This window comes from Pyricularia pennisetigena, chromosome 3 (assembly GCF_004337985.1).
Source record: "Pyricularia pennisetigena strain Br36 chromosome 3, whole genome shotgun sequence".
NCBI classification, from domain to species: Eukaryota; Fungi; Ascomycota; class Sordariomycetes; order Magnaporthales; family Pyriculariaceae; genus Pyricularia; species Pyricularia pennisetigena.
In genome coordinates this window covers 8,407,696-8,422,572 of record NC_043742.1, presented here as the reverse complement: position 1 = coordinate 8,422,572, position 14,877 = coordinate 8,407,696, and the positions used below count along the sequence as shown (strand labels likewise).

Here is a 14,877-nt window from a genome sequence, read left to right as displayed (position 1 = left end):
AAACATCGACAATCAGCTCAAAGGGACTATCTGCTAATCCTTTATACATGCGATATCAGGTTTAAATATTGGTACCAATTAGTTTCTCGGGATTAACCACGTGATTTCACCCCGCACTGCGGATCTCCCGGATAGATGATAGTTAACCATTGTACTAAACAGATTTCCAAAACTTAAACTTAGATTGAATGATTTAATCGATTGCCTAATAAGTTAGGTGTGCAATAATAATGATAATAATAAGAGTTCTAATAATAATAATAATAATAATCACAATATACCGGTACTACCGGCGAGTAAACGGTTATCCGTCATTCCACGGTTCTTCTATCTTATTGAAACGATATACGATTTCCGCCTCGATCCAAATAACCTTAAACCTTGGAATTGCGATATGACCTCTTCACACTCATTTTTTGCTCTTTTTGCTGGTTAAGAACAAAAAAGTCTATACACGGATTCTATGATCATACGACCAGCTTTAATTTTGTGTTCTAGTCAAAACGAAGGGAAAAAGTATTTCAGGGAAAATAATTGACCTGAATCAACACCGTAAGTCTCAGCCGACTGAGTACATGGATGAATAAGTCTGTAGCCGGGCGAGGGTGTTTCGCAGGATCGCTTTCTGCGCGGTTCGAGCCTGGTTGTGGATCATCCTATCGATTTGACCAAGCAAGGTGTGGAGCTGCACCAGGCGGCAGCCTAGAAGCGCTTTTATGACTACTTGTCGATCCTTCTGGTCGAGAAAGCAGTCCAGCCCACTGCCCCCGGTCCCTTCGGCGCCACTGTCGCTGCGGTCCTCTCTCAGCCCGTCGTAGCCTCCGCCACGGTCGCCCATCAGCGCGATCGTATCCCGCAGCCTCTGTTGGTCACGGCCCTGGTGACAGTCCCGCCTCGCCCGCTCCTCATCCCCCTCTTTTCCTTCCGTCATGCCCAGCATCAGATCTATGGTGTCCAGGACTGCGTCGCCCAGCGACGCGATCAATATCAGGGCCACCGACCGGCTCATGCAGTGGCTGCAGCCGAGCATGGTCTCGCCCGTGGACATGAGGACTTTTTGGTAGTACAACAGGCGGGAGTCCATGGCCAGGCTGTCGCGCTGCCCGCCGTCTTGAGGCGTGCTGCTGCGCCACAGCACCTTGCGCTGCGCCGTCTCCAGGTGCACGCGCTCAAAGGCCTCGAGCATCTTTTCGACGCACGAGGTGCAGTCAGTTTCACTGTCGTTGTCGGACGACCCCGCATCGGCTTGCCTGCCGCCGACTTCAAGGTCCGAAAGCCGGCTGCCTTCGCTGCTGGAGTGGCTGAAGCTGCCGTAGGAGGGGGTGTCAAACGGGGTTGGAAGTGCTGCCACAGAAGCCTTTGGACGCTTCGCGCTGTACTTTGGCTGCTGCTCTTGCTGCTGTTGGTCAGGCGACGACGGCCCAAAATATTGGTTATATGGTGGCGGGAGAAGCTCGGGGGCGGGGGCGAGGCTGGCTTCCAAGGCATCCATTGCCCGCTGCGAAAAGATGTTGGACAGATCCATGTGCTCGATAGTGCCCCCTGTCGCATCGGGCATCAAGAATTCATCGGTGCGGCTGCCACTGCAAGCTGCCCTGATATCCGGCGCTTGATGCACGGCTGACATGGGGGCTTTCGTGGTGCTGGTGGTGGTGGTTGCGAACGCTTGCTGATGGCCTTCGCTCGAAACTTGTCTCGCCGACGATAAGGGGTCCGGATAGACGCACTGCACATCTTTGCTTTGACATGTTCGACAACCTTGCGGCTCTCCCGTGCATTTGATCTACGAGAAAAGGACACATTAGTTTCTCTTCTGTAGATCAAGTACACCCAGCCTAATCCTGGTCTGGCGACCGGTCCTGGTAAGGGACCATACGGCGCGTTTTGCCTCGCCGGTCGCGACCACATCTTTTCCACTTGTTTTTTTTTTCTTGTTTCTTGTCTCTGATTACGCTTTACCTTTTTGGCCCTACAACGTATACAGGCAGTCGGTGTCAGTTGAGCACGTGGTCTCCGAACCGGATGTATGCCTGAGTCAAGGCCGACCTTATCACCCCGTTGACGGACCGCACTGGGCGGACTGTACGTGGTGAACATTGCTGCAAAAGATTGAGAGAGAATGCTTTTGAGTTTGAATCCTGATATCTTTTTCTTTCTTTGTGAGCAGTTGCCTCGTCATCCCATGCCAACAAAGCGGCTGTTTGACATGTTGTTCAAGCTTTTCAGGGTCCAATATGCCGTTGAAGATCGGGAATCTTAATCTTATATTTACCTACTACTTCCGTACCGCCAGAAATCCCCAACATGACAACCAGGCCACGCACAAGTTTCAACTAGGACTAAAAACAATAAGCACATGTTAATTACGTCATTACGGGCTGAATATAAACCCGAAACTGTCATCCTCGGTATTTAACATATTCCCGGCCGCCGACTATGTGCAGATATGTGGTTTTGAGTTTTGATGCGCGTTTTTAACTCGCAGGAGCGCATACTTCTTCTTATCTGCTATCCTGGTGAAAGTAAAATCCCCCTTTTATTTCTCATTCCAGCTATGTGGGCCTTGCGGGCGTTGTCAAGCATGGTAATTACTAGGGTTTGTTGTTTGCCCCTGTTGCCTATCCTTTAGAAACACTACCAATAAATAAATTATTTTATGGTGCGATTGTTTTTTTTTTCTCTGTCGCTTAGTTTTTACCTTATTTGGCCGTACTTTACCTTTGTAGGAAAAGCCGAAAGAGCGCATAGCAGCACCTTTTTGGCATGAGTTCCCCGCTGACCAGGGGCTACGGCCGAGGAGTTAGTGTTCCTCAGTCCACCATGCTAACCGCCTGTGTGAAGTTTTTGTTTATTAATGTAAAACGCAGGTCCTTTTGCGTTTTACACAAATAACCCCCAGCCCAAAAGAGTTAATAAAGCGAAATCCTGTCGCCTTTATAGGTCTGTTGAGGAGGGAGAAGGGAGGGGTTTCGTCTGGTCCCATAGTAATGCTAAGTTGTGGGTCTACCCGTCTTGACTCTTGTCGCGGTCGCTTGGAAGATCCCCGCGAGTTGAAGTCGGCGACAATATATTAGTATTTTACTGGAAAAGTGTTAATTGCCTGCATCGACTTAATACGGGTCAAAAGGCTGCAAGTCTGTTACCGGTACATGAAGTATTAAATGCGAATGGTGTGATCTTCTCACTGTTGCTTAGTAATTATGTGCTACCAAAACAGTAAAGTCCGAGGGCTTCAACCGTTGTCAATAGGTAATCCCGGCCAAGAATAGCCAGGGCTGTACTAGTTGGGTGTTACGACAAGGGTAAAAATAGCACGGAAGCTATTCTATTAGCGCCTATCGACGAAGATTTTACTTTGAGGATAGGAAAGTAAATAAACAGAATTGCTGGATTGACGCGGCTTGAATAAAAGGTATTCGTATTAAAAACGCAAACGCAGTTGTAAAGCCATTTTGTGCGCATGGTTTGCGATGCCAGAGGATACGTTGTCGGGATTGGCCCGATTTATGTTAAAACGCTTGGAGGCCGTTGTGCAGACTATGGGGGGTCCTACGTGTTATCGAGGTAATTTTTTGTACCGTTTTTCACTATATCGTTTTGCCTTTTTTTCATTTAAAATGCCACGTAAAGGAAGCTAAGGCTGATTTATTATTAGCTATAGAGGGGCGGGACACTCCCTGCGCACGCATGAATGTGTATTTGTGCGGGGGGTAACTATATGCAGGGTAGACGGCCGCTATGTACTGTAATTTTCAAATTGGATTTAAATGGCCGCGGGGTGGCCGGCAGTGACCCATAGTTTACCTGGCGCCTGGAAATGTTAGTTCCGAGAAGTGGGTGGTTATCAAACCCCTTTCTTTTACTGTGGTAGATTTGCATTTTGTGGGGATGCGGCCAGCGGCGACAAGCTACAGCACCTGTCCAGAAAGATAACGGAACGATCCCAAAATTATATCAAAGGTCGCCCATTTTACAAAGTTATAACTTTTCCAATACGAAAATCTAGTAAGATGAATATATTAAAATTTGAAGTTGAAGTTTCAACATCTAGAAAAGCATTTGGTACGTATCCCCTATAATTTATTATAACGCTGTTTTTTTTTCAGCTTTTAATCTTCTACATTTATACTTATAGTTACAAGTAACGATAAATTTCTTAATATCAGTATTTAGTTCAAATAAAGGTTTGAATCTTATATCCAACTGTTTTTCTGTTTGCGAATATTTTGCGTTCATTTAATTATTTATTATTAAAACCCGCGAGTTTTGGTGTGATTTGTAATCGTTGCGTTATATTTTGAGAGGTGCTGTACCGCGGCGACGTAAAACACTCCGGGCTTCGCGTTGCATTGCGATTTCAGCAGCTCTATCGCGAGGGGTAGCGGGATGTTAAGGGCCCCGAACCTCCGAGGGCGAATCAAGCAGGATGCATGCAGCTAATTGAGACTTCTTTGGGTAAGTTGTTGTAAATTCACCAGCCTAGGGTTAGCGGACTACAGTGTTAATTCTCCGGCACTATCTAGTTCGCACGCCTAATCCTTTTTTCGACTTCAAAAAGTCTTTTCGAATACATGCATGCCAGGCAGACACATGTGTTTGGATGTTTCTGGTCTAAAATACAGATCCTGGCATCCTCCATGAGATTATAAATCGACTCCAGCCTGAGGCATTCCACCCCCCCCCCCCCCCCCCCCNCCCCCACGGGGGCCCGTGTCAGCCCAAATCGGTGGGGCGGGCGACCCGTGGGTGGGTTGAATTTTTTGTGGGGGGGCCCGGCCCGGCCCAAAACTGAACGCGGGTTTTTTTGGCAACCCGCGGGCCCCCGTGAAAAACCCGTTAAAATAAAAGTTTATTAGATTTTATTTAATAATTTTATTAATTAAAATCAAAAAAATTTGAAAAAATTATAATTGGAGTAAAGAATATAAAATATATTTGTTAAATTTTATTTTATAATTAAAAAAAATATTCTTTTTATTTTTTATTTTTTATTTTTTATTTTCTTTTTATATTCATTATAAAATAGAACCCGCGGGTTACCCAATTCGGGCTGAGCCCGCCAGCTCGCGGGCCCCTATTAGCCCGCCAAGAAAACCCGTAGGCCATTATGGGCCCCCGCCAAGAGCCCTTGGGCTGGTGGGCCGGGCTGGGCTAAACCTGTTTTCGGGTTTTGGAATGCCTTACTCCAGCCTGCCATCCGATGTTTCTTTGCTATCTATCTGATATCAAAGTCTACTTCTGGTTTCTCTTCCATAGTTTTACATATGTTTACCACCTATATCAGTCCTTTACCTTTCATCCCACCCCATAACATTCCAAAATGACCTTCGCCCCTCAGGTTAACATCTCCCAGGCCGGAGTCCCTCAGGGCTTTGCTACGGAGAATGTCAGAGTATACGCTTCGTACGTTATTACGGCCCTGCTTTTCGGCTTTTTAGTGCTCAAAAGGCGGGGAAAATACCCGGACGTGCCATGGGTGAACCCAAAACGCCCTACTGAGTTCACCACAATGAGACAGCGTAGAGAATTTCTAATGAAAGGCCAGCAAATTTTACATGAGGGAGCGGAAAAGTTCAAAGACAAGCCGTCCCAACTTATGACGGAGCTCGGCCCTGTACTCCTGCTCCCACCCAAGTACGTAGAGGAGCTTAAAAACAACAAGGCCCTCAACTTCAGGAAGCCGGCGGAGGACGTAAGTTGCCAATGTTGGCGTACCCGTTTGTTTTATTACCTGAAAATAGTAGTTTTCCTTGGCGAATTGTCCAGCCTAACTAAAAATCGTTTTTCTTTTCTACAGACCATACACTCCAAACTTTGGGGCTTTACACCAATGGACGCTCCTGCCGAGATACACAAGGTGGTTAATAACCATCTGACGAAGGCCCTTTGTATGTCATCTACCCTCCCTACTTATACCTAATTCCTCGACATAGAAATTAAAGAGGTTGGCGTTCTAACAGGCAACTTATAAAACCTTTTAGTATCGTTGACGAAGCCAATCTCGGAGGAGACGACTCAAGCACTGAGGGAAGTTTTCCGAGAGTCAAAGGGTAAGATAAACGATGAAACGATTCTTATCAATATTTGTTAAATTATTGCGAAGAGAAGTAACTGTACTAATGCGGTCAAACCGCACGGTTCCGGAACTCTTTCAGAATGGTTCGAAATCACCCCAGAGACGATTATGCTCGTCGTTACCCGAATGTCATCCAAGGTGTTTATGGGCAAAGAGCTTTGCGGTGACAAGGAATGGATCGCAACCTCATCGGCATACGTCGCCCAAGTGTTCTACCAACGCTTTGTTATTTCCGAATTTCCCAAGTTTTTACGTCCGCTCGCCAATGTATTTTTGCCCGGTTCCATCGAAGTTCGTCGTACTCTCAAACCTTGCCAAAAAGCACTTCAGCCACACATGGAAAGGCGCGAAATTCGCAAGAAGGAGGCGCTGGCCCGTGGCGAAACAAACCCGTGTAACGATTCGATCGAATGGTTCGCCCAAGAAATCAAAAGTCGCGCTTACGACCCGGCATCGCTGCAAATTGCTCTTTCCGTCGTCGCAATACACGCAACTGCGGATTTGCTGGCTCAGACTTTGTTCGACCTTGCTAAAAGCCCACACCTAATTGAGCCGTTGCGAAATGAGGTGATTGAGGTTATTGGTACCTATGGTATGAAAAAGCAAGCGTTTCTAAAACTGACGTTGATGGACGCTTGTTTTACATTATGATATATAATGTCAGTTTCTTTTGCTGGGATGAAAGTAAAAAAAAAACCCTAACCTTTTTTCTTTGCCACCACAGGATATTTCCTCAGGACCGCCGAAGAAGATATTAAGCTTAGTGACGGCTTCCTTCTTAAAAAAGGAACCAAAACGCTTCTAAGTATGTCTAATGTTATGCAAAACGGCGAGATTTACCAGGATCCCTTTCGGTACAATCCTTACCGCTTTGTCGAAATGCGCAAAAACTCGACTTTGGAAGGCCGCGCTCATCTGGTGAGCGCTACCCCCGAGCATTTTGGATTTGGCCACGGGGCGCACGCCTGTCCCGGCCGTTTCTTCGCCGCCAACGAGCTCAAGATTGCCATGGCCCATATCCTGCTCAAATACGATTTGAAACTCGCCGACGGAGTTGCCGACCTTGAGCCTTTGGCCATTGGTATTAATTTGATCCTGAATCCCGGCGTTAAACTGCTGTTCCGCCGGAGGAAAGAGGAATTAGATCTGGATACGATTGAGATCTGAACTGCATTCAAGGAATGACTTCGGGTATAGAGTTTTACCTGTCGTACGGTTTCGTGTATAAAGTATATACTTATCAGATCGAAGTGCCTTGAATTTTGAAAATATGTCTTCTCTTTCCCCTAGACTTCAGGCGAGAAGTGCAAGCCTGAGCTGGTCCAGGGATCCATGCCCAACGTTTGGTCCTCTAGCCTTCGTGGTACTGTCTTGAAACTGTCATTTCATGCCAACATTGCAACTTTCAAACGCCAAAATGCTATTGATATTGTTACTGCTAGGGTAAGTATAGCATTGTGACAAGGAATTTGATTTGCAGCGTGTTGCACTAAAAACATAAAAACACAGCCAAAAGACGAAAGCTCCCGTCTTTGAAATGACCAGTGCTCCACAAAGTCTCCACAAAATCCCCACAAGACAAGCGCCAAAATTCTGCCGCGCCCAGATTGCATTTGCTTTCTTCCCCCTTTTTTTTTTTTTTCCATGCCTCTGGCCACGGTTCGCTTGTAACAATGATCGCCAAATTGACCACCCTCCCGAGGGAGCTCCTTATCAAGGTATTATAACATCTCGATCTGACCGATCAAATCCGCCTATCCGTCACCTGCAGCCAGGTCCGGGCCGCAGTGGCGCCCTTTGTCTTCCACACGGTAACCTTCACCGCCGGCGGGCCCACCAGCACTGCGGGTTCAGCGCTTCTGGCGGTGCGGAAATATGGCGCTCTAATTCGGGAGCTGAGGGCTGTGGTGCCCTTCCCAAACTGCACCAAGGAGGATTGCTGGTGCAGAGAAGATGGAGTTAAAAAGCACAAGGGTCAACGGATTCCGACAGACGACGACCTCGCCGAGGCCGACGCGGACGAGCGGGGCCGCTGGCTTAGCCCGGATGCTGCGACGCTCCTCGCGGGGGACCGCGCCATGCTGCCGGGCCGGCCGCGGCTTACCCTGTGCTTCCTGGCAAACGTCGCTAAAAATCGCCACAGCAGGGAAATCTTCGAGCTCGCCGAGGGTGGTGACGAAAATATATTCGGGAGCCGCTTGGCCGAGGCGAGCAACCGTCGCGTGGGTGCTGTGCTGGAAGCGCTGGCCAAAGGGCAGTATAGCCAGAAGCAGCAAGGCGCGGCGGAACGGAACGGAGCGTTCACTGCCCTGAGGATTCTCAACCTCGCGCCGCCAGTCGACCTTGACGTGTTTGACAGCGAGCCATGGCGGTGGTTTCTCGGCGGCATTAATGATTTCGAGCTGAGCCTGTGGGGCCAAAGTGAGCGGGATTTTATCATGAATTTAACCGTTTACCAGAGTTTTCTCGAGGGGTTTGACGACATGTTCTTCCGGAACCTGCAGGCGGTTGAGCGTCTTTTGTTGAAGACCCCCCTTAATGGGCCCATGGGTGGCTGGTCAACGTCATGGTCGGCCCCGGGCTGGCCGACCGCCTCCGCTCCGATCTGGTCCGGGGCCCCTACTCTCTGTCGCTGTTCAATGCCATGGCCCTGTCTAAGTCGATCGGGAGCGATGTGGATCTCACATCTGAAGAAGACGAGCCCGCCGCCGCTGAGGCCGCCAACAGGGGGCCCGTCGACAGCTTTGCCGACTTTTTCAACGCGTTGGTCCGCGCCCGCGTCCCCATCAGCCGGCTGCACGTCGACCGGACGGACAGTAAGAGCTACAGATCGAGGAAAGATGTCGCGCCTCGGCAGAAAAGGCCCAAAGTGCCGGTTTTTGCATATTACACATGCGAGGGAGGATCCATCCACCTGGCGGACGGATTTGTAAAAAGTTTTGCCTCTGTATATGAACGCGATAGGGTTGCATATGATCGACTGAATGCTTGGGTGGAAAAGGTCAGGAGGTCGGGCACATCGTGGGAGGGCGGGGCAAGCAGGTCTGGGGAATCAGACAATGAGAGTTTCTAGGCCTTGTGTCTTTGTCCTGGGAGGAGTGGAAAAAAAAGGTACTGGTGGACGTGAAGGCCGTCGGCGCCAAGCATCCGCTTTGGGCGGTGCAGCATTTTATAACCGGAGGGGGTCTCGGCGTGCCTGTGTCTGAGATGGAAAAACGCGCCCGTTCGAGACGCGCCATCGAGGTCATGGACTCATGGGAGTTGAACTGACCATGGTCAGCAACCTGAGGTACCTGCAAAAGGTTGGTTCTATCGGCAAGGCTGCGCATCTCGGAAACGGTGTGGAAGCGCGTGTTTTCGGCCGGTCGGATCTGTAAGGCGCAAGTGTCTGGGTGTTGAGCTGTGCTGCTTTTCTTTTTTTTTTTTTTTTTCGTTTTAATTTCATGAGGTTTCTTTTGTCATCTACTCTTCGCAATAATTGGTTTGGTTTTGCTTTGCTGCAAGCCGTGTCCGTAGCTATTCATACTTGAAAAGGGTTTGTTACATAATTAATCGAATTTTATATTGTAATCATGATTTTGCTCAAAGTTTTATATTGTTTCTTTTGACCATTCAATAGACATTTGAATGTGGCAGTTTAGGCCATTTTGTTCCCCCAATACAGAACCTGTTGATTGCAGCCCAAAAATTCCGCGGACAATGATGGAGCAGATTCTCAACCGCCTGTAGTTAGGGATGCAAGATAACCGGTAATTTCAGTCGGTGAAAGTCGGTAAGTCGGTGCCAAAGGGGTTTTGACGGTTACTGGGCCTCAGCTACTATGGATGTTCAATAGTGAACCCACGGACCCCCCTCTCCCCCCAATAATATTTGCTTGTTGCCGCTGCCTTCAAGGGCAGAGCTGGATCGTGACTCGCTGAATGAGCTTTATGTTGAAGAGGCTTTGGTTTACTAATACTCTGGGGGCACGGGGTAATCAGCCCGGGACAGGGACCAGACTGAGAGTCTGAGACAATGGGTGGAATGACGCGTAAAAGTCCATTGTCAGATTCATAGATACGGTAAATTAAGGTGACCAATTATGATAGCCCATAAAACCTCGGGCTAGTTTGCCCCACTGAAGTAAACACCGGCTCTCATATAGCGTAGAGTCAGATATGGCTCTGTTGATGAGGTGCTTGTCTACGTGTTTACGTGTAGGATTTCGTATTACAGAGCCGTGCGTGAAAGTTTAGTTTGATTTAATTGCATGGGAGTAAAACTAAATTAGACGTCTGGTAAAGTTGCAGGTGCAAAGCCAACTTGTTCCCCTTTTTACCCGCGTATGTCAATGAATCCAGCCAGAAGCCATGAAATGACTTACCAAGGCTCAGAGTAGTATGCCTGTTTCCTATATAGGTACTAGAAATAATTACTAATCCTTCTCACCACGCAATCGCAACGCCCGTATAAAAAAGTTCAACCCCCCATTGAAAGGCACCCCAATCACGCCAATTTCCAGCAACAACGAACGCTTGAATTATTGGTCAATCATGGCTGTAGTTGGCATTTCAGTGAAGCTTGTCTCGGATAGTTTGATCCCGGAAGGGATCGAAGCCGGTAGAAACCACCAAAAAAAAAAGATGCTTTCCAAAACCCCTGGGCAAAGTAGTTGCCCTAAGATCTTAAGGCAGTCAAAGTTCATTTGCTCAAGTACACACATACCTACCCTAACCGTTCTTATTCACTCTGCAAAACATGATTGTATTAAGGCACAAGTAGGTGGAAATGGGGAAGCACCTGGACACAGTAGGCTCCAGTCCTGCACGCTTGATTGCGCTATACTGCAAAAAAAAAAAAAAAAAAAAAAAGCAGCGTAATGAAGACGGTGAAGCTGACTCCTCCAAAACAATTCCAAAAGTCCGTCCGTAGCACATGCAAACATGCCGATAATGCGCGCCACCTGGCTCGGCAGAATGTTCCCAGAAAGAGGACACGGAGCTGGTCATCGACATTCAGGATGAGCTGTACATTCGGCGTCGTGCTTTAACCTTGGTTTTGGGACCCGTGGGCTGTGGTAAATCGACCCTCCTCAAGGCTTTCTTGGGCGAACTTTCCCTGTTCGACGAGACGGTTCGGACCTACTATTCGGGCGACACCTTGCGGAGCGTCTGGCTGGCTGAAGTGGTTTGTCGGCACGTGGCAGCTTTCAATCGTCATCAATCGCACCGGCCCTTACTCTCAGTTTATCGAGATCATCGACTCTCAAAACCTAGCAGTCCGAGAATGCATTAAGCACCCCCGGTTGTGAATCCGAGTGGCGCAATGGGTCAAATCGAGCAAAGTTCTGGGTTGTATTCTTTTAAAACAGCGATGTGGATTGGCGAAGACAGTCGCAGCTGATGAAAGGGGTTCAGCTGACCTTGGGCAAAATCACAGCCTACAAATAGTTGAAAAGTCACACACATATAAATAGGGGAAAGAAAACTACCTAGTAAGAATGCAGACATACTGCATAGCCAGAAATCCGTTGCAAGTGTTGAACGAGCGCCATCCACTCAAATCACCGTGTCCTCCTCCCGCGCGCCAGACCGTGCCTCTCCGCTTGGACCCCTCCAAGTGTTGAACCCTAGGAGGGTTGTGTCATCTCCAGACCCGTCTTTGCCCCGTTGAGCATTTCAGCTCAGGCACCGCCGTCGACGCGGCCCTTCTTGGTGGCAAACATGGTGGCGGCGGCGAAAATGACGGGCAGGACGCTGACGATCTCGCCCAGTCCAGCGTAGGCGGGAGGGATGCGGACCGTGACCAAGGCACCAGAAGCCAAGAGGATGGCCAAGACGTTGTAGACGGCAGACCATGCAAAGTTGAACTTCATGCGGAGAGAAGCGGAGCGGCTGACGTCGAGCAAGAAGAGAACGCCGTCCAGGCCCGAGAGGAGGACCACGTCGGCGGCCCCACGGGTCACCTCACTGGCGGCCGCGGAAGCGCCCTTGGAGCTGCCGGGAGCCCCGGCGGCTGCCAGCTGGACGCCCACGTCGGCCTGCGCCACGGCCACGGCGTCGTTGGTGCCGTCGCCTACAAACATGACGACCTTGGGCCGCTGCTGCTGCTGCTGCTGCTGCTTGGGCTGCGAAGGCGGAGCCATGAGTCGGGCGACGTACTCCCGTTTCTGGGCCGGGGTGTACTGGCTCGCGACGTTGGACGGGGGAACGCCGACCTGGGTGGCCACGGCTTCGACGGCCCGCTTCTGGTCGCCCGAGACGAGGTGCACCGAGATGCCGCGGCGCTGCAGCTGCTTCACGACGGCGATGGCGTCGACACGAAGGCGGGTCCGCAGACTATAAAAGGCGATCGGGGTATCGGCTAGGGAGACGGCGAAAATGGTCATGCCTTGGTCCTGAAGGCGGGTGACGGTCGGGTGAGATTCGGTATGGGTCCAGTGCGGATTGCCGGCGCGCACGACGAGGCCTTTGTGCTTGGCCTCGATGCCGAATCCCGGCACCACGTGCACGTCTGTCAGGTCCGCCACGGTGCTCTTTTCCAGATGCTTGGCGACCGCGACGGAGACGGGATGCTTGTTTCCAGAGGCGACCGCCCGGGCGATGGCGGCGGCGTCTGCCTGGCCCACGACATGGTTGACGGGATATTCGTCTTGGGTGATGTCGAGTTCGGACTCGGTAATGGTTCCTGTCTTATCAAAGACGACGTCGGTGACCTTGCGGGCGCGCTCGGTGCTCTCGGCCGACTTGATAACCACGCCGCCCCGGGCAGCAATGCCGCCAGCCACCACGAGGACCATGGGCACAGCGAGCCCCAAAGCGCAGGGGCAGGAGATGGCCAGGACGGCGACGGCATACGTGACGGCGTCGGCAACTGCCCGGTCTGCCGGGAAGGAGCGCAGCTTGATGCCGACGACGATCCAAACAATGGTCACAATGATGGCGGTCACGGTGACTACGGGGACAAACCAGCCAGCGACACGATCGGCCACGTCCTGGATCTTGGGTTTTGAGTTTGCGGCCTCCTCGACGAGCTTGGCGATATCGGTAACGGTGTTTTTGCCGGGCAGCCGCGTGAGCTGGACCACAAGTGTCCCTGATCCGTTGACCGTGCCGGCGACGACGGTATCGTGGCGCTCCTTGGGAACGGGGACCGCCTCGCCGGTGAGCATGGACTCGTCGACCTCGCTGACGCCGCTCGTCACGATGCCGTCCGTGACCACGGTGGAGTGCGGGAGGACTTTGAACCGGTCGCCGTACTGGAGAAGACGGGCGTCCATCTCCCTCTCGGGTGCTTCGCCCTTTTGTCCGACGACAAGCGCCGTCGAGGCCTGCAGTGACCGCAGAGACACGGCGGCGACGGCACGCATCCGGGCAAACGCGGCAACAAGGCGGCCCAGCAACACCAGCGTGATGAGGAGGGTGCTCGTTTCGAAGAACTCGTCCGTCTCGAGCGGGCGGCCAGCAACCCGAAACCCGAAAGCCACCAGGGAGTAGACGTAGGCGGCCGTGATACTAATGACGACCAGCATGTCCATCTCGACCGAGCCTGAATGGACCAGGGCTGAGATTGCAGGCATGTAAAAGTCCGGGACCGCAACCATCTGCACCAGGGTGGCCAGGGCAATCGAGACTGCCGCGCTCGTGAGCGGCTCGACGTGCACGCTCTCTTTGCCCCAGGCGAGGACGAGAACGGGAATGCTAAGAACGGCAGCTACGCATGTTTTGACAAGCTGGTCGTACAATCTCTTGCGCCCGCTCGACACGGATGGGTCATCGTTCGGAGCCAGCCCGCTCGAGAGCTCGCCAATCTTCTCCAGCAGTGTTCGCGGGCCGATCACGGCAGGATCGTAGGTCAGGCGCATGCGCCTCTTGTCAACCGGGACGATCTGCGTCACGCCCGGGATCTGCAGCTCGGACAGCGCAGTGGAGGCCTGGGCCGAGGCCACAAGAACATCGAGGGTCTGGTCTCCGTCGGACATGCGGGCACAGCGGAAGCCGGTGCCGCGCTCGACGATTCGGATGATCTCCTCGGCCTTGGTGCCGTGCGAGGGATCCAGGCTAAACTCGGCGCTGCCCATGACGAAATTGACCCGGACGCCGCTGACCGCTGCCGACGAGGCCTTGAGGGTCCGCTCCATCTTGTTCCCGCATCCGGAGCAGGTCATGCCGTCGACAACCAGGGAAATGTGTTCAAGACCGGCGGCATCCTTTTCAACGTCTCTGTCTCCGAGAGGGACTGCAGCGGACCGGACGCCGGGCTTATCGACAAAAGGCTGCGCGGTGTGGATGTCGTGCTCGCTGCCGCAGCAGTCGGACTCTTCGTCGACTTCTTTGACCCGACCAACGGAGTGGTCATGCCTGGCGGCCCCCTTTTTGGCAGCCTTGTTACGGTGCTTCATACCATGGTGACTGTGTTTGTGCAGGCCGTGGGCCGTAGTTTCGCCATGGGCACCGTCTGCTCCATGGGCACCGTCTGCTCCATGGGCGTGTTCATGCTTGTGCTTGCTGTGCTTGGTCTTGCCTTTGTGCTTCGACGCAAGCTTGGTCTGCTGCGACTGCTCATTGCAGCAGGCGGTTGCGGGCAAACCACGCTCGAGGATACTGCGGCAGATGCAGCGGGCTGTCTCCAGGTAGGCGCTGTACTGTTCAAAGGCCTTGGCAAGGTGCGAGTTGCAGGCGGCCCCATGTCGGCCGTCCTGGTCGTGAATGTGCTCATGGCCAGAGGCAGCTGTTTACAATTCTTGAATGAGTTTTTGCTATCGTGTATTTGATTTGTTTGGGCCTTTTCTTTCTTGATCGACAGAAAAAAAAAAAAAAAAA

At 51.4% G+C, this 14,877-nt stretch overlaps 5 protein-coding genes across 5 annotated transcripts in view; 3 read left to right on the top strand and 2 right to left on the bottom strand.

The window, feature by feature from the left end:
* Positions 1-559: 559 nt before the first annotated feature.
* On the bottom strand, positions 560-1,734 carry PpBr36_03965 (uncharacterized protein; the record flags this gene model as incomplete). The annotated part of the gene is made up of 1 exon (XM_029891132.1): positions 560-1,734. Exon 1 carries the CDS (start codon positions 1,625-1,627, stop codon positions 560-562), a length of 1,068 nt encoding a protein of 355 aa, XP_029752731.1. The 5' UTR covers positions 1,628-1,734.
* Positions 1,735-5,320: 3,586 nt separating this feature from the next.
* On the top strand, positions 5,321-7,243 carry PpBr36_03964 (uncharacterized protein; the record flags this gene model as incomplete). The annotated part of the gene is made up of 5 exons (XM_029891131.1): positions 5,321-5,692; positions 5,798-5,888; positions 5,982-6,050; positions 6,156-6,668; positions 6,801-7,243. The coding sequence occupies 5 exons, from the start codon at positions 5,321-5,323 to the stop codon at positions 7,241-7,243; spliced, it is 1,488 nt and encodes a 495-aa protein (XP_029752730.1).
* Positions 7,244-7,749: 506 nt separating this feature from the next.
* Positions 7,750-9,149, top strand: PpBr36_03963 (uncharacterized protein; the record flags this gene model as incomplete). The annotated part of the gene is made up of 3 exons (XM_029891130.1): positions 7,750-7,794; positions 7,852-8,526; positions 8,736-9,149. 3 exons carry the CDS (start codon positions 7,750-7,752, stop codon positions 9,147-9,149), a joined length of 1,134 nt encoding a protein of 377 aa, XP_029752729.1.
* A 2,589-nt stretch (positions 9,150-11,738) lies between these two features.
* PpBr36_03962 (uncharacterized protein) overlaps positions 11,739-14,877 on the bottom strand; it is a gene marked incomplete at both ends in the record, with an annotated part of 3,685 nt that continues 546 nt past the window's right edge. The window contains one exon of the mRNA XM_029891129.1: positions 11,739-14,785. Within this exon, the coding sequence (XP_029752728.1) occupies positions 11,739-14,785 (3,047 nt within the window). The remainder of the gene's footprint in view (positions 14,786-14,877) is intronic.
* The window catches only part of PpBr36_03961 (uncharacterized protein), a gene marked incomplete at both ends in the record, with an annotated part of 2,962 nt that continues 570 nt past the window's right edge, over positions 12,486-14,877 (top strand). The window contains 3 exons of the mRNA XM_029891128.1: positions 12,486-13,005; positions 13,031-13,547; positions 13,631-14,759. Coding sequence (XP_029752727.1) covers positions 12,486-13,005; positions 13,031-13,547; positions 13,631-14,759 — 2,166 coding nt within the window. The remainder of the gene's footprint in view (positions 13,006-13,030; positions 13,548-13,630; positions 14,760-14,877) is intronic.